This window comes from Scyliorhinus canicula, chromosome 12 (assembly GCF_902713615.1).
Source record: "Scyliorhinus canicula chromosome 12, sScyCan1.1, whole genome shotgun sequence".
Lineage (NCBI taxonomy): Eukaryota > Metazoa > Chordata > Chondrichthyes > Carcharhiniformes > Scyliorhinidae > Scyliorhinus > Scyliorhinus canicula.
In genome coordinates, this window is record NC_052157.1 from 28294146 (window position 1) to 28320109 (window position 25964).

General features: G+C 47.8%; 1 protein-coding gene across 2 annotated transcripts in view; it reads left to right on the plus strand.

Moving 5' to 3' along the window:
- The window catches only part of myo1ea (myosin IEa), a 182498-nt gene that overhangs the window by 153240 nt on the left and 3294 nt on the right, over nt 1-25964 (plus strand). The window contains exons 21-28 of one of the 2 annotated variants that reach the window (XM_038814836.1): nt 1559-1728; nt 3418-3563; nt 4008-4154; nt 10703-10860; nt 15806-15901; nt 19581-19788; nt 21708-21743; nt 25009-25178. In XM_038814836.1, coding sequence (XP_038670764.1) covers nt 1559-1728; nt 3418-3563; nt 4008-4154; nt 10703-10860; nt 15806-15901; nt 19581-19788; nt 21708-21743; nt 25009-25178 — 1131 coding nt within the window. The remainder of the gene's footprint in view (nt 1-1558; nt 1729-3417; nt 3564-4007; nt 4155-10702; nt 10861-15805; nt 15902-19580; nt 19789-21707; nt 21744-25008; nt 25179-25964) is intronic. The other variant, XM_038814837.1, reaches the window with a different exon arrangement.

Below are 25964 nucleotides of genomic sequence, written 5' to 3' on the forward strand. Positions count from 1 at the left end.
CACGCCCAAATCCTTTTCAATGGTTGAATGTGCTGAAGGCTGGCCATCGATGTGATACTGTTAATTAGGATAATTGTGGGCAGGGGCAGCACGGTGGCGCAATGGTTAGCACTGCTGCCTCACGGCGTCGGTTTGATCCTAGCCCCGGGTCACTGTCCATGTGGAGTTTGCACATTCTCCCCGTGTTTGCATGGGTGTCACCCCCCACAACCCAAAGATGTGCAGGTTAGGTGGATTGGCAACGCTAAACTGCTCTTTAACTTGAAAATAATGATTATTGTGGCTAAAATGGAAAACTGAACACTTTGCCGCATTAAAGGTGCGTTACCACTCCTTGGGCCACTGCACCAGAGTGGAGAGTTGACTCTGGAGAAGTGCATTCGAGGGCTTTGGGTTATTTTTCTTAACTTCCAAATAAATGTTAAAGTCATCCACATATTTCAAAACTGTGCTAATCTGAATCTGGCCATCAATGTCATTAATATAAGCCACAAATAAAAGGGGCCCGTGACCACTTCCTCGAGGGGCCTCAGTGTTTTGGATTTGATAATTGCCCATTAACTGTGGCCACTTGCACATGGCCCAACTAAAGTGATTTTATCCAGTGGTAGAGTTTGCCATTAATCCCCAATGCTGACAACAATAACCACAGATGTGGCAGTGAATTAAAGGCTTTTGAACAATCCAAGTAAATGACATCACACCATTGGCCTCTGCTAACTCCAGCACTCACATCTTCTAACAATTCAGGGAACTGGAAGGACACGGGGTGGCGCAGTGGGTTAGCACTGAGACTGCGGCACTGAGGACCTGGGTTTGAATCCCAGCCCTGGGTCACTGTCCGTGTGGAGTTTGCTCATTCTCCCCATGTCTGGGTGGGTTTCGCCCCCACAAGCCAAAGATGTGCAGGTTAGGTGGATTGGCCATACTAAATTGCCTCTTAATTGGAGAAAAAAAAAAATATGGGTACTCTAAATTTATTGTTAAAAACTGAGAACCCCAGGGATGAAGCCAAACTGGTTGTTCTCCTCCCCCCCCCCCCCCCCCCCCCCCCCCCCCCCCCCCCCCCCCCCCCCCCCCCCCCCCCCCCCCCCCCCCCCCCCCCCCCCCCCCAAGTCACACTGACCGGTCGATAATCCTGAGAGTCCTTTCTTCTCCCTTTTAAAAAAAATAGGTACAACAAGAGCAGTTTTCCATTCTTTAAGATGTTTCTGCATCTTCCAGACAACAAGTAAAGAGCAGACGAAGCAGATGCCATAAAATAAATCCCCCACCCCTTTTCAAAACATAATCGGGTATCTGATCTAGTCCAGGAGAGGCACAATTCCTGCCTCTGAATAGCCTTGGTTGACGATGGGCTGTTTGGACAACCGACATTGTGGTGGGGCGAAAAATCTTGGTCCATAAAACAGGCCTCAAAGTGAAGCTGCTTCACTTCAAAGTGAAGTTAGCCACGTTCCATTAATCTGGAGAACCAAAAAGAGTTTTTTTTAAAGAATCATTAGTAGGTTTCCGAAGGATTAATCTGAGGTTTTAAGCGGGACCATTTTCTGCCCAGCATCCGATCTGCTGCTCAATAAAAAGGAGAGGCGGAGAAACAGCATCAACAGGAACTTTGTCGGTGATTACATTGGGATGGAAGATCGACCTGAGATCCGGCAGTTCATTGGGAAAAGAGAGAAGGTTGAATTTGCAGATACTGTCACTAAATACGATCGGAGGTTTAAGGTACGTCTGATTTTAACTAGCTCCACCCAGCCTATATTTGTTTATCAAATTATCAGTCGATTGATAAGCTGACTCATGAATTGTAAGTTGGCCCTTTACCAGCATGCCATGACTCATCATTATCCACCAATTTCTAATTTCCCACCACAGTTGGTCTTCATTATGCTGAATCATCGAGTTTGCCTCTAATATTTAGAATGGACGCATTCAGTAGATTGCTCATGAATAAGAATCAACAGGTAGAAATGCTGTTCTATTAATACCTCACCATCACCACAAAGACAGGCTACGGTCTGCTCCTCTCATAGGAGCAGTGCCAATGCCGGAGCCTTTGCTAGAGCACCCCCTGCTGCCCAGTCCGGACACTGCAGTATATCGAGGTCCTACAGCTGCAGCACTGTATTGAAGTGTGAGAACCAGAGGGATGGAGGGGAGCTGCAGTGACGTCTGAAGTGTTTTATCACCAGAAGCAAATCAAATTTATTAAATGTTGCTGGTAACTGAAAACTCCAGAGAATGGACGCGGGTGGTTTAACATTGAATTTATCATTGCATGCTTCCTGTTTTTATCTCCCCCTCTCCTCTCCTCCAATGATTTTTTGCTTCCCTACAATTCCACAGGCACCAGGCATCACTGGCACCTTGCCCAAGTGGGTATTATTCACATGTCAGCTGTAAAAGGTGGGTGTCATTAGGCTGTTCCTCCCAAATGGGCACCAGAGTTCAACTTAAATCCCATCTCTGCCTGCTGACCATGAGTGCACTTCGAACAGAGGGTCACTGGGTGTTGATGGGGGGCACAAAGCCTGGTTAACATTCCCTTGGTAAGCCAGGTTTGCTGAGGCCAATTGTGGCACAGACTGGGCATTGAACCAGCGATCATCATGGGTTATTGGAAATAATCTGTCATCCATCAGAAGAACTGGTCCTCCCAGGTTTTTTTAAAATACCCAATTTGTGGACTGCCACTTTATCAATTATAGTCACTCAATAATCCGGTATACTGACCTTTAACAGTTTTGCGCTGCATGAACATTGCAAAATAAACCCTGAAAGATTTATGAAGAAAGAATTAAGATTCCCAGTGATCTAGCCGGAGTTTATCCTCATTATCTGCTGTATTTGCTGATACCAGTTGGGATTGGCCCATGAGAATGGCCTCAACAACTTTATTGGGAAAGGGGAGGAAATCAGACGGGGTCTCCCTCCTGATCGCCCCCCGGTGGCTGCTCATCCCCAAGTACAAAGCAGAGAAAAAGTGTTGGAGACCTGTGCTACCACGTCTCTGCCATTAAATGGCACTTACTCTACGAGTCCAGGATATCTTTTATTTTTAAGATGAATAAAAGTGAAACATGAATAAGTGAGAACAGGGGGTAGGTGGGAGTTACGTTACATCAGCTTGATGATGTCCTCCTGGAGGCTTCTTGAGTTTAACAAAAGAACTTTATTTACAAGGCTGCTTGCTTCACCAGCTGAAGCTTCCAGCTAGTCCACAGTATACTCCACCATTCTGGGAAAACTCCTCCCGCGGAGAGATTCCCGCTCTAGGTCTTGATTGGTTGTTCAGACTATGCGACCCTTACCCAGTAAGATTGCTCTTAGGGGGACAATTGCCGCAGTAATATTGTATTCCATTTATCTAGTTTCCCCATTACATATTCTACTATTGGTGTGTTCTATTTTCAGAACGCGAAGCGGGACCTCGTGCTCACCCCGAAGTTTGTGTACCTCATTGGACGTGAAAAAGTAAAGGATGGTCCTATGAAAGGACAGGTGAAAGAAGTACTGAAGAGAAAGATTGAGCTGGAGCGGATTCTAACCATTTCACTGAGGTAAACTCTGGCCATTGAGAAAGCAGCAGAAACCACTGTCTCTCAGAGTTCACTGCTGTGTATGCACTAACTTTCACAATGTGTTGCCTGACAGTCTTACATTGACCCTTGCCAGTACAGATTAGCATCACAGACATAAGACTTGTGTTACATTCTGTGGTTGAGGCTTAGCTCCGTTGGTTGAAGGTTGTGTATTCATACCCTCCACTGTGACTCTAAGGTGAGTGCTGCATTGTTGGAGGTGCTTCTATTGAGTAGGAGATGAGGGAGGAAACCGGTCAACCTGTTTGGGTTCCATGCCACTATTCGAAGGAGACTGCTTCTGCTCATTGACAACTTTTTTTGCCTTCAATTAATGCTATTGGAAATGGGATTGAGCTGGTCATATTGACTGTCAGGTATTTCATTGTGATAATAACAGTCCAACTTATTTTCATTATGCAGCACACTGCAAGATGATTTCTTCATCCTACATGAGCAGGAGTACGACAGTCTGCTGGAGTCTGTCTTTAAAACTGAATTCATCAGCCTTTTATCGAAGCGTTATGAAGAGAGAATGAAAAGGAAGCTACCTCTGCGGTTCAGTAATACGTGAGTACCACAAACACACATCACACACACACATAGACCCACACACATCATACACACACACACACATAGACGCACACACACACATAGACACACACGCACAGCCACACACATAGACACACACATCATACACACACACACAGACACACACATAGACACACACATAGACTCACGCATACACACACACCACACACATAGACACACACGTAGAAACACACATGTAGACACACACAGGCACACACAGACCCACACACACATAGACCACACACTGACACACACACACACCGATGGACACACAGACACAGACAGACAGACACACACATAGGCGCACACATACACGCACACAGACACACACACAGACGCATAGACACACATACATATAAACACACACTTAGCACACACACACACATAGACACACACACACATAGACACACACACACATAGACACACACACAGACACACACACATTGACACACCACACACAGACACACACACGCCACAGACATCACACACACACCACACAGACACACACACATTACACACACCACACACACACCACAAAAACAACAAACACCACACAAACAACACGCACCACACACACATAGACGCACGCACACACACATCACATACATAGACCTACACACACACTGACACACACACCGACAGACACACACAAACACATACACTGACACAGACAGACACACACACACATAGGCACGCACACAGATGCATAGACACACACACAGAAACACACATATAGACACACACAGGCACACACATAGACATACACATAGACACACACACACACATAGACACACACACAAACACAAACGCATAGACACACACACATCCCTCACACACTCATCCCTCTCTCACACACATTTATCCCTCTCATACACTTCATCCCCCACTTATGCACACTCATTCCTCTCTCACACACACTCATCCCTCTCTCACACACTCATCCCTCTCTCTCACATACTCATCTCCCTCTCTCTCACACACTCATCCCTCTCACACACTCATCCCTCTCTCTCACATACTCATCTCCCTCTCTCACACACACCCATCCCTCTCACACACTCATCCCTCTCACACACTCATCCCTCTCACACACTCATCCCTCTCACACACTCATCCCTCTCTCTCACACACTCATCCCTCTCACACACTCATCCCTCTCACACACTCATCCCTCTCACACACTCATCTCCCTCTCTCTCACACACTCATCCCTCTCACACACTCATCCCTCTCACACACTCATCCCTCTCACACACTCATCCCTCTCACACACTCATCTCCCTCTCTCTCACACACTCATCCCTCTCACACACTCATCCCTCTCACACACTCATCCCTCTCACACACTCATCCCTCTCTCTCTCACACACATCCCTCTCTCTCACACACTCATCCCTCTCACACACTCATCCCTCTCTCTCACACTCATCCCTCTCTCTCACATACTCATTACCCTCTCTCTCACACACTCATCCCTCTCACACTCATCCCTCTCACACACTCATCCCTCTCTCACATACTCATCCCTCTCTCTCACATACTCATCCCGCTCTCTCACACACTCATCCCGCTCTCTCACACACTCATCCCGCTCTCTCACACACTCATCCCTCTCTCTCACACACTCATCCCTCTCACACACTCATCCCTCTCACACACTCATCCCTCTCACACACTCATCCCTCTCACACACACACTCATCCCTCTCTCTCACATACTCATCTCCCTCTCTCTCACACACTCATCCCTCTCCCACACTCATCCCTCTCACACACTCATCCCTCTCTCTCACACACTCATCCCTCTCTCTCACACACTCATCCCTCTCACACACTCATCCCTCTCACACACTCATCCCTCTCACACACTCATCCCTCTCACACACACACTCATCCCTCTCTCTCACATACTCATCTCCCTCTCTCTCACACACTCATCCCTCTCCCACACTCATCCCTCTCACACACTCATCCCTCTCTCTCACACACTCATCCCTCTCTCTCACATACTCATCTCCCTCTCTCTCACACACTCATCCCTCTCACACACTCATCCCTCTCACACACTCATCCCTCTCTCACATACTCATCCCTCTCTCTCACATACTCATCCCTCTCTCTTACACACTCATCCCTCCCACACACTCATCCCTCTCACACACTCATCCCTCTCTCTCACACACTCATCCCTCTCTCTCACACACTCATCCCTCTCTCCCCCACACGTTCATCCCTCTCTCTTACACACTCATCCCTCTCACACACACTCAAGTCTCTCTCTCACACACTCAAGTCTCTCTCTCACACACACTCATCCCTCTCTCTCACACATACTCATCCCTCCCTCACACACACTCATCCCTCTCTCACACACGCTCATCCCTCTCTCTCTCACACACTCATTCCCCTCTCTCTCACCCACTCACCCTCCTCTCTCTCACACACACTCATCCCTCTCTCTCACACATACTCATCCCTCCCTCACACACACTCATCCCTCTCTCACACACGCTCATCCCTCTCTCTCTCACACACTCATTCCCCTCTCTCTCACACACTCATCCCTCTCTCTCTCTCACACTCATCCCTCTCTTCCCCCACACGTTCATCCCTCTCTCTTACACACTCATCCCTCTCACACACACTCAAGTCTCTCTCTCACACACTCATCCCTCTCTCTCACACACTCATCCCTCCCTCACGCACTCATCCCTCTCTCACACACGCTCATCCCCCTCTCTCACACACGCTCATCCCTCTCTCCCCCACACACTCATCCCTCTCACACACACTCATTTCCCTCTCTCACACACACTCATCCCTCTCTCACACACACTCATCCCTCCCTCTCACATACTCATCCCTCCCTCACACACTCATCCCTCTCACACACACACTCATCTCCCTCTCTCACACACACTCATCCCTCTCTCACACACACTCATCCCCCTCTCTCACACACGCATCCCTCCCTCACACACTCGTCCCTCTCTCACACACACGCATCCCTCCCTCACACATTCATCCTTCTCTCACACACACTCATTTCCCCTCCCTCACACATTCATCCTTCTCTCACACACACACTCATTTCCCCTCTCTCACACACACTCGTTCCCCTCTCTCACACACTCATCCCTCCCTCACACACTCGTCCCTCTCACACACACTCACTCCCCTTTCTCACACTCATCCCTCCCTCACACACACTCATTCCCCTCCCTCACACATTCATCCTTCTCTCACACACACACTCATTTCCCCTCTCTCTCACACACTCATCCCTCCCTCACACACTCATCTCCCTCTCTCTCACACACTCATCCCTCTCTCACACATTCATCCCTCTCTCACACACTCATTCCCCTCCCTCACACTCATCCCTCCCTCACACACTCATCTCCCTCTCACACACACTCACTCCCCTCTCTCACACTCATCCCTCCCTCACACACTCGTCCCTCTCACACACACTCATTTCCCCTCTCTCACACTCATCCCTCTCTCACAAACACACTTATCCTCTCTCACACTCACTCGCACTGGATTATACAACAGTCCAGCGTGCGGCAAAAAAATTGCTTTGTTCTGGAAGTCTGGTTTGTTTGAGCATTTTTCCATTTCATTGTTCAGAGTGTGAGTCTTTGTACCACTCCCCCTACTGAGCCAAAGATTTGTGAGTTCTAGCCCCACTCCAGTTACGTGAGCACAGAATCCAGGCTAGCACTCAGGTGCAGTGCTCAGAGAGTCCTGCAGTGTCAGAGGTGCCTTCCTTGGAGGAAACAAAAAACTGAGAGGCCATCTGCCCTCACAGATGGGCATAAAAGAGCAGAGGAATGCCCCCTGGTTTCCTGGCCAGCTGGGACAATGTCCACTTCCTCAATGTCTTTATAAAAAAAAAAATTTAGAGCATCCAATTCATTTTTTTCCAATTAAGGAGCAATTTAGCGTAGGCAATCCGTCTAGCCTGCACATCTTTGGGTTGTGGGAGTGAAAATCACGCAGACACGGGGGAAATGTGCAAACTCATGGTCAGTGACCCGGGGCCGGGATCGAACCTGGATCCTCGGTACCGTGAGGCAGCAGGGCTAAACCACTGAGCGGCATGGTGGCGCAGTGGGATAGCCCTGTTGCTTCACGGCGCCGAGGTCCTAGGTTCGACCCCAGCCACAGGTCACTGTCCGTGTGGAGTTTGCACATTCTCCCCGTGCTTGTGTGGGTTTCTCCCCCACAAGCTATGAAGGCTAGGTGGATTGGCCATGATAGATTGCCTTAATTGGAAAAAATGAATTGGGTACTCTAAATTTAAATTATAAAAAAACAATGCTAACCACTGAGCCACCTGAATGACTGAAGAATCAGTGGATCTTGGGACTGTCCATCTACCCCTAAACAGATACCCCTCCGTTTGCTCATGTGGTTCACTCCATTTTCTGTTTTCTGACGTTCTTCAAAAAAATGAAATCTCCCAATTGTTGTAATGTGCTGTCCGCTTCTGCAGCACAGGAAGCTGCCATTTTACCCATCATTTCACCAGCTCTATAAGATTACTCCACCCCCCCTACTCTACTCCAGGCGTGGAGGGCCGAAGGGCCTGTTCCTGTGCTGCACTGTTCTTTGTTCTTTAAATTACACTTCAAGTAATTGTCCAATTCCTTTTTCGCAAGCTCCTGTTGACCGTTACCCATCTCACCATCAAACACTGCAATCCAAATCCTAACTATTCATAAGGTTACCTTTGCCAGGATGTTATCTCTCGGTGTAGTAATCCACGGGAGGCAGGAGTTCCGTCACCACACCAATATTTATTTACAATAACGATATTACAGGAGCAGCTACAAACAGTGCTGCTAGCTGTCCAGTCAACTTAAGACTGGCTCACAAAGCCTACACAGGTGCTTATATGGGCCCCCTCAATGAGCTATCATTGAGGGAGCTCATACTCCAATTGGCCAACCAATAAAGCCAATTGGAGTTCATTACACCCCTCCCCCCCCAAGGTCCGAGGAATTCCTGCCAGCTGGCATTCCTCTGAGCTTCTTCCTGCTCCTCATGTCTGGGTCTGTCACCTCTGTGTCGTCCGCCGGGTCGTTCTCCGAAGTGGGCGGGGTGTACCTTATAGGTGCCCGTCTTTTCCTTGACGACCTCCTTGGAAGTTGTTCTTCCTCCTCCTTGGGGAGAGGTGTCGCGGCGGCCTCGTCGAACATCTCCATCTCCGACTCTGACGACTGGATGACGGGGTCTGGAGAAATTGCTCGGGGCTGGGGTGTGGGTATCCTTTCCGTCTGGGCTATCCCAGCTTGAGACAGTCCTGCTTTGCCTGCCTCCAGGTGTGGTTCCGCTGCCCTTATTTGGTCTCGGTGTTTCTTCAGCACCTTACCTCCTATTGAAACCTCATAGGATATGGGCCCTGTTTGGGACTCTACTGTGCCTTTGACCCACGTTGGTCCATTCCCATAATTCTTGACCCAAACCGGTGCCCCCACCTGGAAATGTCCCTGCTGCCGACTATTATCATGCACCCTGCGTTGGGCCTCCTGTTGTTTCTCCACTTTCCTATTAAATTTGGGAAAAGGAGACTCAGCCTTGTTCGCAGCCGCCTTCCCATTAAGAGTTCAGCTGGCGGTATGCCCGTTGTGGAATGCGGTGTCATCCTGTAATCAAACAGCCAGCCTTCTCAGGCGGGTCAAGAAATTTGTGACTGACTCCCTGTCTTCCCGCTTCGCTGTGTAGAATCTGTACCTACGCAAAATGAGGGGTGGTTTTGGGTCGTAGTGCTCTTTCACCAATTCCGTTACTTCTTGGAAAGTTTTCGTGTCCGGTGCATCGGGATAAGTCAGACTACGTATAATGGCGAAAGCGGAGGGTCCGCACGCCGACAGCAGGATAAGCCATCTCCTTTCCTCCATCAGTATATCATTTGCCCGAAGAAGTAACACATTCTCTCCACATACTGGGACCAGTCCTCAATAGCCGGATCGAATGCCTCTAACCTTCCAAAAAACGGCATTTTTAAAATGGCACGGCTTACCCTCTGAGTGCGGCAGCTGGTCTCCACAAAATTCTTAGTTTACCTCGTCGCCACTGTAGTAATCCACGGGAGGCAGGAGTTCCGTCACCGCACCAATATTTATTTACAATAATGATATTACAGGAGCAGCTACAGACAGTGCTGCTAGCAGTCCAGTCAACTTAAGACTGGCTCACAAAGCCTACACAGGTGATTATATGGGCCCCCTCAATGAGCTATCATTGAGGGAGCTCATACTCCAATTGGCCAACCAATAAAGCCAATTGGAGTTCATTACGCTCTGTCAGAGTGTAAAACCAGTTGATCTGATTATTTCTATCGCTGCCCGTGGGAGCTTTCTGCGTGGAAACCGATTGCAACCGTACATCAGCGACCGCACTCCAGAAAGTATATAATCGGCTGTAAAGCACCTTGGGGATATCCCGAAGCCATGGCAGCTGCTACATAAATGCAGGCATGTTCTTGTCGTTTAACATTTGTTTCCTCCTGTTACTCAGGCTCGAAATGAAAGTAAGGAAGGATAACTGGGGTCCTTGGAATGCTGGGGGCTCTCGACAAGTACAGTTCATCCAAGGCACTGGGCCGATTGCCCTGCTCAGGCCCAGCAGCAAAACCTTGCAGGTCAGCATTGGCCCCGGGTTACCAAAGAACTCACGTAAGTGACACATTCCCTATATTTACGCTCTGGGTGAGCACCCAGTCACTCCATTCATTTTTTTTTAATAAACAATTTTATTGAGGTATTTTTTGGCATTGTAAACAGTTACAGACAACAGAAATATGCAAACATCAAAGGAAAATCAATACTTCAGTCAAACCATAATGCTCAAATCCGCTCCTCTCCCATAGACACTACCTGCCTATTTATCCCTCCTACTCTACTCTAATCTCTTTTCCTCCCCCCCCCATCCCTGCTGACGTTCACTCTCCTGCAAAGATCCCCTCAAGGCGAACTTAATTTTTTCCATACCCAGAAAACGTGACATGTCCGAAAGCCATAGCTCGGTCTTGGGGGGCTTTGAGTCCCTCCATGCCAGCAGTATTTGCCGCGTCTTTCTCCCCCTGGACTCCCGGGTCCTCCGAAACCCCATAAATTGCCACCCTTGGACTCATCACCACCCTTGTTTTCAGCACCCGGGACATGACCTCCCCATATCCCTCCCAGTACCCCCCAGTCGCTCCATCCATGAGTACTGATGCGCACACAATGGCCTCCTTCCGTGCCCTAACAATTCTGTGATTCCTGCTGTTGGTAAATGCTGCCGCCCAAGAACTTTACGCACAAAGTGCTGATATCTAGTTTTCGTCAAAGTCCCAATTGCGGGCAGCACGGTGGCCTAGTGGTTAGCACAACCGCCTCACGGCGCTGAGGTCCCAGGTTCGATCCCGGCTCTGGGTCACTGTCCGTGTGGAGTTTGCACGTTCTCTCCGTGTCTGCGTGGGTTTCACCCCCACAACCCAAAAATGTGCAGAGTAGGTGGATTGGCCACGCTAAATTGTCCCTTAATTGGAAAAAATTTTTGGGTAATCTAAATTTATTAAAAAAAAGTCCCAGTTGCCATTCTCCATGAATCTTCACATTGTGAGGTAATCCCAGGAACAATGTAAAGAATTTATCATTTTATCCCCCTTTGCCATTGTTAGTTTGCGTCACAGGACAGATCCCTTCATTTTAATCTCTGGTTTGTGGTGAATTTGCTCCGTCTGACTGTCTGAGTGAATGGGTCGGGGACGCAGCCTGAGAATAAAAGACATAGGAACGGAAGGAGGCCATTCAGCCCATCCAGCCTGCTCCCCCATGCAGAACCTTCATGGCTGAACTTGGGCTTCAACCCGGCTCCCCATGTCCCTACATTCCCTGAGAGACCGCACATCTGTCTGTCTCAGCCGTAACTATATCCAATCCACAACCCTTTGGGGGTAGGGAATTCGAACGATTCACAGTCCTTTGAGAGAAGTAATTTCTCCGCATCTCAGTCCAAAATGGTCGAACCCTAATCCTGAGACGGTGTCCCTGTGCTGACGTTTTGATGAATTATTGTTTTTCCTCAAATCATCTAAGTTGACTAAGTGATGGTACTCAGCCTCCACAGCTGAGAGTATTTTGCCATTCTGAATCAGTTCAATGGAGTAAAGAATATGAAGGGCCTGTTCTGTGCTGTACTGTTCTATGTTCTAAATATTAGCAGCTGCGCTCAGGGGATTGATTCCTCTTTGTTTATCAGACCAGGCAAAGAATTGTATGATGCATGAAACAATGTCACTGTTCTGTATATGTAACTGCAAATAATATCGAATTAATGTAAAGAACTTGCTCAATGTTCGAGTTACGTTTAAATAATAGGTTCTGCCAGCAAAGATGCTAAAATAGATTGTGTGTGTGTGACTGACACTGTCATTTGTGTGTGTCAGACAGTGTCGTGTGTGTGTATGTGACACTGTCATTTGTGACAGACAGTGTCGTGTGTGTGTGACACTGTCATTTGTGTGTGGCAGTGTCATTTGTGTGTGACAGACAGTGTCGTGTGTGTGTATGTGACACTTATTTGTGTGTGACACAGTGTTGTGTGTGTGTATGTGTGACAGTCATTTGTGTGTGACAGACAGTGTTGTGTGTATGTGTGACAGTCATTTGTGTGTGACAGACAGTGTCATGTGTGTGGTGTGAAACTCATTTGTGTACGTGTGTGTATGAGTGTGACTGTTACGGAACCCTGGGCAAGTGCAGGTTCAATTCCAGCCCCATTTGACCCGGAGTTGGAACACACTGGAATTAACCAATAATTCTTGGAAAAATATTTGAAGCCTTTGGCCCTTGGCTGCCCAATAAGTACAGTTACCAGGTTTGTAAATTTAAACAGAATGGGCTGGATTCTCCTTTTCCAGACCAAGTGCTGATGCCAGCGTGGGAGCAGTGGGGTTTTACGCCAGGAAAAAGGGGCACAACAGCTGCATCGATTCCAGGAGGGGCTTGCAGCCGTGCTGGGTAAAGCTCCCGGCTCCCATGCCAAAAATGGCTGGAGAATGGCCGGGGCCATGGCCGCGCATGCCCACGGCAGCGGCGGCTGCACGCGGACCTAGCCTGCCAAATAATGACCCCCAGCAACCCCCCTCGCCACCCATGGACTAACCCCCAACGATCCTCCCCAACCCTCGCCGAAGCCCCCCCCCCCCCCCCCCCCCACAAACAGCTGGGCATTGTCCACAGCCGCCACACGTGGTCCATGAAAAACAATAGCATAAGTGTTCCGCGTCGTCAGAAACTTGGCCCATTGGGGGCGGAGCATCAGAGGAGGGCCTTAGGTGACATCCTGAGGCCGTCCCAATGGCGTGCGGCGTACTCAAAGAGGGGGCGGAGCATCACAAAAACGGTGCCGCCCCTGATTGCGCCGCAAACGGGGATTCTCGGGCCGATCGCCGAATGTGATTTCGGTGCTGGAGATCAGAGAATCCCGCACAATTACTTTTTATTTATAACAAGAATTATTATGAAATATGTAGCAAATGCAACTGGTTAACTCTTATCTACTTCCCAATCCCCACATTAACTCGCCCCACCTTCTATATACACACACACACACAGACACACACATACATGCACACACACACACAAGACAAACACAGAGGGGAGAAGAAGAGTGTAAAAATAATAATGAAAGGGATAAAAGTCTTTGAACACAATCGCCACCTGTTACCAGGCAGAATACAGTCTTTTTGCCAATTTATTTATCACCAGCAAATCAATCAGACCAAGTCCCACCCCATCTCTCTGGTGCCGAAAGTCTGGGTCTTGCTACCCAAAGCTTAAAGCACCATATACTATGTTGCAACTTATTTAATTCGTCTCATGTAAAGATATATGTTCATTAAGTATTCATGGGTCGGGCAGCACAGTGGCGCAGTGGGTTAGCCCTGCTGCCTCACGGCGCTGAGGTCCCAGGTTCGATCCCCGCTCTGGGTCACTGTCCGTGTGGAGTTTGCACATTCTCCCCGTGTTTGCGTGGGTTTCGCCCCCACAACCCAAAGATGTGCAGGCTAGGTGGATTGGCCACGCTAAATTGCCCCTTAATTGGAAAAAGTTAATTGGGTACTCTAAAAAAAAATTTTTAAGTATTCATGCGTCAAAATTATAACAGCAAAAATAAAGAAAGGAGAAATAAGGGAATAATCAGAATGGATCCTTTCAGTGACACTGTCATGTGTGTGTCACACTGTCATTTGTGTATGTGTGAAACACTGTTATATGTATGATCGCATGTGTGCATGTGATCCCACACATGCGTGGTCATTTGTGTGAGATCACGTGTGTGTGACTGCACGTGAATGTATGTCATGGTGTTTGTGTATGTGTGTGTAACACGGTGTGTGTGTGTGTGACATGGTGTGTGTGACACGGTTTGTGTGTGTGGTGTGACACTGTGTGTGTGTGTGTGTCACAGGGTGTATGTGTGTGTGACCCAAGGTATTTGTGTGTGTCATGGTGTGTGTGTGTGTGACATGGGGTGTGTGTGTCACGGGGTGTATGTGTATGTGTGACATGGGATGTGTGTGACATTGGGGGTGTGTGTCTGACACTGGGTGTGAGTATATGACATGTGGGGTGTGTGTGAGACACGGGGTGTGTGTGTATGACATGGGGGGTGTGTGTGAGACACGGGGTGTGTGTGTGTGTGACATGGGTGTGTGTGAGACACGGGGTGTGTGTATGACTTGTGTGCGCGCGCAAGTAGTTCTCAGCTAACTATGTACAGGCCAAGTATCAGTTGTGAGGCCTGGCAACGCTGGATTGAACACCTACCAGTCACATTCTTGGAGGGTTTGGGTTGCTCATTTTAATATTGTGTGTGATTATACATTTTCTACTAAATATACATGCAATGAAAATAGTTGCAGTCCCGCCCTGTTTCTAAGAAGCATTTAAGTCTACATTTGTGGCCTGCTGATGAATCTTCATTCGGACTCTTTTGTCCAAATGTTGACCACACATAAATATGATAAGAAATTTTGGTCTCCTTACCTGAGAAAGGACGTACTGGCGCTGGAGGGTGTGCAGAGGAGATTCACTAGGTTAATCCCAGATCTGAAGGGGTTGGATTACAAGGAGGGGTTGAGTAGACTGGGACTGTACTCGTTGGAATTTAGAAGGATGAGGGGGAATCTTATAGAAACATATAAAATTATGAAGGGAATAGATAGGATAGATGCGGGCAGGTTGTTTCCACTGCCGGGTGAAAGCAGAACTAGGGGGCATAGCCTCAAAATAAGGGGAAGTAGATTTAGGACTGAGTTTAGGAGGAACTTCTTCACCCAAAGGGTTGTGAATCTATGTAATTCCTTGCCCAGTGAAGAAGTTGAGGCTCCTTAATTAAATGTTTAAGATAAAGATAGATAGTTTTTGAAGAATAAAGGGATAAAGGGTTATGGTGTTCGGGCCAGAAAGTGGAGCTGAGTCCAAAAAAGATCAGCCATGATCTCATTGAATGGCGGAGCAGGCTCAAGGGGCCAGATGGCCTACTCCTGCTCCTAGTTCTTACGTTCTTATGTATCTGATGAATATTTGTTTCATGAATGTCTATAATTTAGTACCTTTTTTATTCTAGGGCCCACAAAGAGGGACTTGACACAAATGAGACAACAAACCACTAGGCCGCAAACTGCAGCATTCCCAACGCGAGCTGCTCCCCCTCCTCCAGCAGGTAAATCACTTGGGGTTTAGGGTTTATTAATAAACACTAATTAATTACTATTAAAATTTGCTTTAAGATTACAATTCTCACATCTGGCCCTCAGATTGAGGAGACAGGCAAAGGAAGCAGTTGAGGCTCCTTAATTAAATGTTTTTAAGATAAAGATAGATAGTTTTCAGCCTCCAGGATTGACCTGAGTTTCCAGAAATTGAAGGTCAATCTCCAGGACAGTGTCAGGAGAAATCCTGGGGTAAAATCTAGAAGTATTTTTTTTTTTAAATTGGGGGTGAGGAGGAAAGAAATCTGCCTGACCGAATCAAGACTGACCCAATTGGGGTTTGGCAAATTTGTCGAACCATTGACGTAAGAAGGCACATCCGGGTGAGGATTGATGTGTCAAGACACCCAACAATGGACACCCAATGGGGGTTGGGGTGATTGGTGGCAGGAGACCATGTGATGGAACCTCCAGGGATACACCATACTCGATCTGGCAACCCAAAGAGGGCCAGTTCCTACCAATGGGCTAATACAAAGACTGAACTCTGCCTGACCTGGTCGTTAGCCAGTCAACAGTTGTTCACAAGAGCAGGACTGGGCCTGGTCGTTGGTCAATAGCCTGGCGAGATTTATTGCCTAGGCTGCATAGGCAAAGGGAATTGGAGGCCCACGGAAATGTTCATTAAAAAGGGCGGCACGGTGGCGCAGTGGTTAGCACTGCTGCCTCACGGTGCCAAGGACCCGGGTTTGATCCCGGCCCCGGGTCACTGTCCGTGTGGAGTTTTCACATTCTCCCCGTGTCTGTGTGGGTCTCCCCCCACAGCCCAAAGATGTGCAGGGTAGATGGATTGGCCATGCTATATTGCTCCTTAATTGGAAACAAGGAATTGGGTACTCTAAATTTATTTTTTAAAAGGAAATGTTCATGATTTAATGCCTTCAGCAGAAAAATGGGAACGGTTAGTCTGGGGAGGTGAAATGTCAAATAAGTTCCAGGCGATTTATAAACTGGGGTTACTTTTATATGAATTAATCACGGCGTGTTTGGATTACAATTATTAAACGTCTAGTACAACTTTTTTTTTAAACTCGAGGTTTCCACACAACAGGTGAACATGCTGCCCACAGAGGAGAATCCAATACTTAGCAAAAATGGCACAGACTAAGGAAATGTTGACAACTCCACTCACTTCAAACTAGAGCTGGGAATGCCTGAAAGAGTGGTGGAGGCGGGAACTGTCGCAAGATTTAAGAAGAATTTGGATGAGCACTTAAACACTATTGTATACAAGGTTACGGATCAAGTGCTGGAAAATGGGATTAGAATAGATAGGTGCTAAATAGCTGGTGCAGACACGATGGGCTGAAGTGCCTCTTTCTGCGCTGTATAACTCTATGGGCGGGATTCTCCGGTCGCATCTACCCAGCATCCTGGGAATCCCGCCCCAGGTCAATGGATTTTTCAATTATCGGCTTCTCGCCCCTGCCGTCTTGTGGCGGGCGGGCGGAAGAATCCAGCCCTATGTTTCTAAACTTAACACACAAAGTAGGTGAAGCCGTTCTTCCAATATTTGATAGTGCCGAAAAGGATAATAAGTCGAATTGGAGGGAGCAATGGACAGATACAGAGGCCAAGGCCCATATCCAATTGCACTATTTTGGAAAATTAAAATCCTTTCGAGTAGCTCCTACAATCATGAAACTTTTCTATACGTTTTGCATGTCTCGCCTGGTATTGCTGTCTTCGGAAAACAGACTGCTTACCAGGGATGGTTGAACCAGGAAGGAAGGGTACTTGACCAGCAGATCTTGAGGGATATGCCCTCAGGATGGGATTCACTGACCACTTATCTTGATGCTTTGGAATCATTTTTAATACACATTTTAATTAAAGTTACATCTCTGTGGTAGAGTCATTTTATTTATTTTATTGTTGCCATTCATTTATATGTAATTTTTAACAGGTGAGTAATGAATTACCATATGGACAATAAGGAGAACGGTGGTATGGTGGTAATATCTCACCTGTAACCCAGAGACCCAGGTTAATGGGTTCAAATCCCAAACTGCAGCTGGGGGAATTTAAGTTCAATTAATAAATCTGGAATATAAATCTAGTCTCAGTGATGGTGACCATGACAACTATCATCAATTGTTGTAAAAACCCATTGTGGTAGAAACCACTGCTGTATATATTAGGGTATATATGGGCGAGATTCTCCGGTCGAGCATCCTGGGAATCCTGCCCCAGGTCAACAGATTTTTCAATTGTCGGCTTCTCGCCCCTGTGGCAGGCAGGGCGGGGCGGAAGAATCCAGCCCTATGGTAAGGCCCTGTACTACAGGTACGGTGGTAGTCCCTGCCTGCTGGCTCCGCCCAGTAGGCGGAGTATAAACATGTGTGCTCCCCGTACAGCACCCATTTCGCCAGCTACATCTTAGTGTAATAAAGCCTCAGTTGTATTCAACTCTCGTCTTTGTGCAATTGATCGTGCATCACCCACCTGCCTCACTAATGCCCTTTAGGGCAGGAAATCTGCCGCCCTTAGGTAGTCTGGTCTACATGTGACTCCAGACCCACAGCAATGTGATTAACTCTAAACAGCCCCTCTGCAATGGCCTAGCCAGCCACTCAGTTCAAGGGCAATTAGGGATGGTCAGTGCCAGCGTTGCCCATATCCCAAAGTGAATTGATTATTATATGGCCAACGTAATTCTCGTGGTTCTTGGAATGTTTGTCATTACTATATGGTCCTATACTATATGGTCAATACTATTCTTGGGCTGGTTTAGCACAGGGATAAAGAGCTGGCTTTTAAAGCAGATCAAGGCAGGCCAGGAGCACGGTTCAATTCCCGTACCAGCCTCCCTGAACAGTCAATACTATTCTATATATGGTTCTATACTATATAATGTTAAGATGTACGGTGTGTTAGCTTTTATTGGTAGAGGAATTGAGTTTCGGAGCCATGAGGTCATGTTGCAGTTGTACATAACCCTGGTGCGGCCGCATTTGGAGTATTGCGTGCAGTTCTGGTCGCCGCATTATAGGAAGGATGTGGAAGCATTGGAAAGGTTTCAGAGGAGATTTACCAGGATGTTGCCTGGTGTGGAGGGAAGATCGTATGAGGAAAGGCTGAGGGACTTGAGGCTGTTTTCGTTAGAGAGAAGAAGGTTAAGAGGTGACTTAATTGAGGCATACAAGATGATCAGAGGATTAGATGGGGTGGACAGTGAGAGCCTTTTTCCTCGGATGGTGATGTCTAGCACGAGGGGACATGGCTTTAAATTGAGGGGAGATAGATATAGGACAGATGTCAGAGGTAGGTTCTTTACTCAGAGAGTAGTAAGGGGCGTGCAATGCCCTGCCTGCAACAGTAGTGGACTCGCCAACACTAAACGCATTCAAATGGTCATTGGATAGGCATATGGACGATAAGGGAATAGTGTAGATGGGCTTTAGAGGGGTTTCACAGGTCGGCGCAACATCGAGGGCCGAAGGACCTGTACTGCGCTGTTATGTTCTATGTTATCTACAGTCAATATTATTTTATATACTATTCTGTACTGTGAATTCTATGTCGATGTCTGTATGGTCCTATACTGTACTATTTACAGTCAATACAGTACAAATAATTTTTTCCTTCGAATAACTAAAATGGATCCTTCTCTTGATTTAATGTTCAAAGGTTCCCACCAGAACGGAGTCATAAAGGGTCTCCATAACACGTCTCAATGGCCACCTTTAAACTCTCGGTCCAATCAGAGAATACCCTACCAGGGCACCATGACAGATCGCCCGTCACTGCCAAGGCCAGGCTCCAACTTCAAAGACAAGCACGCCCGCATTCAACATAACCTGGATTTCTTGAAAGTGCCCGAGCAGGGTGCTGCAGGGTAAGAGGAGCTCCGGGATTCTGGCTGCTTTGGGCCTCTATTGTGTTGTTGTATCTCTCAGGGCAGTCAGTGGCCTCTGATTGAGGAATCGCAACTCCAATCCTTGGATGTGTGTCGGGAATTCTACTACGAGAAAAGACTTTGAGGTCTCCAAATGCTTTGCGATTTCTGGATGCCAGAACTGTCCTCATCTTTGAGGGATAATCTAAGTACTGTGGCTGAGTTTGCTAATGGCGCCATTAGCCAGGAGAAGTATATTAATGAACTTGTCCTGTACACTGAGGTGTACCTTACCTGGAAATCTCTACCCTGAGGTACAGATTGTTTCACTTGGGCACACGGGAGTTGAGATCCTGTTCAACATGGAAGTATGAAATGGTATTTGGTTTGTTTTTTTCATTTAAAAAAGTATTGAAGAGTAGAGATCCTAAACGCACACATCCTAAACCTCTCTTGTAAAAGTAATCACCCAAACATCAATAAGCTGTTTCTCCCTGGAAGCCACCAGGCCTACTTGTATTAGTTTAGGACATAGACATAGAACATACAGTGCAGAAGGAGGCCATTCAGCCTGTTGAGTCTGCACCGACCCACTTAAGCCCTCACGTCCACCCTATCCCCGTAACCCAACCCCTCCTAACCTTTTTGGTCACTCAGGGAAATTTATCATGACCAGTCCACCTAACCTGCACGTCTTTGGACCGTGGGAGGAAACCCACGCAGGCACTGGGAGAACGTGCAGACTCCGCACAGTGTCCCAGCAGGGAATCGAACCTGGGACCCTGTGAAGCCACAGTGCTAACCACTTGTGCTACCGTACTTCTGACCTCACTCAACACCCACACACGTACATTCCAGCAAAGGTCACAAGAATGGGTATCAGGAGTGGAAATTGAGGCTAATTTACTTTTACCATCCCTATTCTGTGGACTCTTAAACATAATTTTACAGATAGCACCACAGCTACATTACTACAGACTGGGGATCTGAAGACAACAATTGGAATTTACAAATAAGTTTTGGCAGTGGAACAGCAATCAAACTGTTAAGTTTTGTGGCGCAGGGAACCGTTTGCGTCCACTGGGTGTGAAACATCTCTGTATGTTTAGCTTTGGGAGGGTAACACGTTTCAGAGGAGCTCAGTGTGCTGGACACACAGTGGAAAAGGTGTGCCCTCTGCTGGCCAGTCATGAAGCTGCAGCAGTAGGCAGAGGAGTTTGAGAAGCTGAAAGGGAGTGGGAGTAAACTCCAGGCGTTCATATTGTAGGAACCATTCTGCTTTAAATGAACTCACCCGGTAACTGTAACGCGCGTTTCTTTAACAAAAATGAAACTTTGCCTCACCTAATTTGTTGTCCTAACCTTCTAGAATTCATAGGCGGCAGAGTGGTTAGCACTGCTGCCTCACAATGCCAGAGACCTGGATTCAATTCCAGCCTTGGGTCACTGTCTGTGCGGAGACTGCACCTTCTCCCCGTGTCTGCGTGGGTTTACTCCGGAGGTGCTCCAGTTTCCTCCCACAGTCCAAAGATGTGCAGGTCAGGTGGATTGGGCATGCTAAAATTGCCCCTTCGTGTCCAAAAGGGTGTTCTTTCAGAGGGTCGATGCAGACTGAATGGGCTAAATGGCCCCCTTCTGCAATGTAGGGATTCCACGAACTTTCATTATTCTATTGAGCAGCCATCCAATAAGTGAAGAAGCTGGAGTCAGCATTTCTTCAACATAGGCTTAATGACAAGAATCAGTGTGATGTTTCCATTCCACAACCTTTCTTTCCCCTCGCACTGATTTTTATATCTGTGTCCTAACCTTCCCTCGGTTACTATCAGCGGCTCTTAATCAGTTGTCACAGCATTTGCAACAGTATTGTTTATAGCAGGTGCATGTAAATTATTGTTAAAATCTCTTCCTTTTTATAGCAAACGTTCTGGAATGACACGACCAAATGGAGGAAAGTGAGTCAAGAATTATGCTGTTGGGTGGTGGTTTCCGATGCTGTTGTTGCTGCATTTAGTACAACTGGTTTATTTCAAATTAGCCCTTAGAAGCATGGAGTAGGTTTGATGGCTTATCGCTAGTTTTAGTACTAATTGTGATTATAGGCACCTATTTTAACCTCATTGTCAATCATGGCTGTGGTGGTGGGAGAACATTTTTTGCTACTAATGAGACTTCATTGAAAACAATCACCATCAATATCATCACTTTATGAAGCCTCTGCGTCGATAGATTGAGCTGGTTCACAGATCTGACAGTTAAATTGTACTGCACCCGTTTCCCGTTCGATATTGTGATTGCAAAGTCCTTTTTTAAAAAAAAACATAAAATGTTAAATATTCTAAAGGTACAGGCTAGATGCTTCCAATGTTTATACATCAGTCTGCAAAGCACCAGCCCAGAATATTTCCGAATCAAAAAGCCGAAACTGAAATCAAGTCTTAAACCTTACATTAACACTGCAATGAAGTGAAAATCGCCACATTCCGGCGCCTGTTCGGACACACCGAGGAAGAATTCAGAATGTCCAATTCACATAACAAAGCATATCTTTCGGGACTTGTGGGAGGAAACTGGAGCACCCGGAGGAAACCCACACACACACACGGGGAGAACGTGCAGACTCCGCACAGTGACCCAGCGGGGAATCGAACCTGGGATCCTGGCGCTGTGAAGTAACTGTGCTAGCCACTGCGCTATCATGCTACCTTTGACAAAGTAGAGGGAGAGAAAATGACTGTTGTCCAGAGGGGCTGGTTTACCACACTGGGCTAAATAGCTGGCTTTTAAAGCAGACCAGGGCAGGCCAGCAGCACGGTTCATTTCCCGTACCAGCCTCCCCGAACAGGCGCCGGAATGTGGTGACTAGGGGCTTTTCAAGGAACTTCATTTTTGAAGCCTACTTGTGACAAGAAGCGATTTTCACTTCATTTCATTTTGAGAGTTGATAACCGGTGACAGATTTAAGGCAACCAAAACAAAGACATAGCATCTGGTTGTTATGATCAGGAATGCAGTGCCTGAGAGAAGGGTGGAAGGAGATTCAAGTGTTACTTTCAAGGGAGAATTGGATATCTATGGGAAAAGGAAATTAATTGCAGGGACATGAAAGGAGATTGGGTCTAATTGAATGGCTCTTTGGCAATTATGATGTGCAAGTTTGAGATCTGTGCTCTATGATTGTATGAAAGCTGTATTCACGTGCGCGCTTCCCTGGCACTTGGGAGATTGTGGGTAGGGAGAGCGAATGGGCTGGGTTTTCCCGTTCCCCAGCCGCGAACTTCCTCGGCGGTGAGCCATTTGCTGGCAGCGGAATGCCATACTCCCACCGCCTGTCAATGGGATTTCCCATTGTAGCCACCCCACGCAACCTGGAACCCGGGGGGGGGGGGGGGGGGGGGGGGGGTGCACTGCCGACGGGAACAGAGACTCCCAAAGGCCAGAGAGCTCCAGTCAATATTTCTTCTGGATTATTGGAGGGAGGGAACTGCTATCACCTGAAAGAATTTTGTCCCATTAAGAAGTTGCTCTGCCGTTGTCTGATCATGTCAGTTAAGGGAACTTGAGCCAAGTCAGGAGTATGTGTGTAGGTGGCTGAAAATGTGTAGATTAACTAAACTACAGAAGCTGATAGCAATTTGCAGGAAAGATCTGGGCCAAATAGTCGATAGATCCATTGGGCGCGATTCAGAGATCGCGTTCCGCCCAGCGAGGATCCGGGCACAACGGGTGAATCGCGACAGAGCCCCATTAGAGCTCCGCACTGGGCTAATTGCGACTCACTCCGCCCGCCGAGGTCCAGATCTGCATATTAAGTGATTATTATTATTATTATTAAATGAGCCATTAGGCTCATTAAAATACCCAGCGTCTGGTCAACGGCCACACTGCGAGATCTCGCTAGGGCACCGTTTAGCATTAGTTTCCACAAATGTGGACCAGGTGTGATGGCACCTTGGGGAGGGGTGGGGGGGTCTCGCAGGACATTAAAGACCACCGGGTGTCGAGGCACTGCCCTGGCGGCATTGCCAGGGTCTCTGGCTGGCAGTGCCCAGGTGCCAAGTTGGCACTGCTGGGGTCAGGCCTACAGTGGGAGGCCTTTCCCATAAGAATGGGGGGGGGGGGGGAGTTTGAGGGCCCCACAAAAGCTTGGGGGAATGTAGGGGTGGGAACCTGCAACACCTGGGGGGGAGGCGGCGGAAAGGGGAGTTCCAGAGATCAGAGCAGCCTTCCAAAATGGGGCCCTGATCTGCGAGGGGCCAGTCCTGCTGCCGGGATCAGCTCGCCATCACAGGACAGCTGCCTAAGTGTGGCTTCGGCGGGGAGAATGGCGGGGTGATCCTCGGCATTGCAGCCGCCGAGAAGCAGCCGCCGAGAAACAGCCTGCCAAACATGCCCAAAAGCACCGTCCGCTGAATCACACCCACCGTTTCTTCATTCGCTTTGTTACTCGGCTAACTTTCAAGATCATGAAGGGGATCAACAGGGCAGCACGGTGGCTCAGTAGTTAGCACTGCTGCCTAATGGCGCCGTGGACCCGGGTTCGATCCCGGAGTTTGCACATTCTCCCCGTGTTTGCGTGAGTCTCACCCCCACAACCCAAAGATGTGCAGGATAGGTGGATTGGCCATGCTAAAAATTGCCCCTTAATTGGAAAAAATGAACGGGATTAAGCAAGACCGATCCAAACAAATCACAGTGAAGGGTTCCATAGGTGTATTAGACTTGAAGAGCACTTTGTGAAGAAAGGGCTTGAATTGAAGGCGGCACACCCCCCTCCACCCACACACACACACCCCCCCCCCCCTCCCCCAGGCCTGTTTTCCAGTTCCAGAGGTAGCGCACCATCGGCCACCGCTGGATTATTTTGGTCCCACCGATGTCTATGCCGTCTTGCACGGCGTGCCCATCTTGCCACCGGGGAACCCGCCGCAGGGGCGGCCACCCTGGGCTGGACTGGAAGATTCTGCCAGCGGGAAGAGGCAGAAAATCCCACCCGAAGAGTATAAACAATCTCTTTGCACGTTTCTGGAGAAGGGATTCAGGCTGTAGAGAGATGATGGGGTCAAGATCAGTCAAGAGGATATGAGCGTCTTTGGCTTTCAGAGGTGATTCCCTACTAATATTCCTTCTGTTCAAAGTGGTTGAAATCTTGGGAAATGTTTACCGTGGAGGTTCGATGTCTCGACCAGCATGTTTCAGTAATTCTCTCTCTTCCTTCAGTGCACACAGACATACGGCGAGTCGCCCAACCCCTGCAGGAGGACGTCCTAAACCACAACCCAAGCCCAAGCCTCAGGTGCCACAGTGCAAAGCTCTGTACGCATATGATGCTCAGGACACAGATGAACTTAGCTTTAATGCTGATGATGTCATAGAAATAGTTAAGGAAGGTAAATAGTGTTTTTTAAAAATACAATTAATGCTCTGTTTCTCTTTGCATGTTCCATAGAATTAAATGTAACTGCAAAATTTAAATCCCACAATCTTACGCCAGTTAAGTGGCTTGTTTTATTTACATTGAAGTTCCCTACTCAAGACATGTTAGGCCAGATGTTGCAATTTAAAAAAATGTTGGGGCATTGAAAGGAATGTGGCCAGGATTCTCCGTTCTTAGCTCCTTTTGATGTGGTCAGCAGCTGTCAATCAAAGCAAGAGAGTTTATAAACATTTCAGTTAACATCAAAGCAAGGTACTTGAGATGCATTCAAGCGTGAACGGAAATATAAAGAATCCACCAAGCACCTGTCTCTGGAGCAATAAAACTGTCAATCACTGGCAAATGCAGTGTATCGCTGTGTGAAATTAAATGGACGATTTGGATTTCAAAGGCTGTCAGGGGATTTGAAGCCCTTTGAAGTAGACTTGGCTTTGAAGGAGGCCTCCGACACATGTCGCAGCTGCTGCTTTACGCACTTTTTTCTGATGTGCACATGTAGGTAAGGGTAAGTGAAAATGCAGTGACTTTTCACTCTCCAGCTTTCAGGCAGGGGTGACTGATGGAGGGGTCTCCAATGAGGGTTTCAGATTGTGGGGGTGGGGGGTGGTGAGCTCAGTGGGGGGTGTCACACTCCTGTGTCCATGTTGCGGGGAGGTGGGGTGAGCATTCCCCACTTATCAGCTGGGGGGTGGCGAATTTGCATTGTGGGGGGGGGGGGAGTTCTGATGGACTCTGGGGG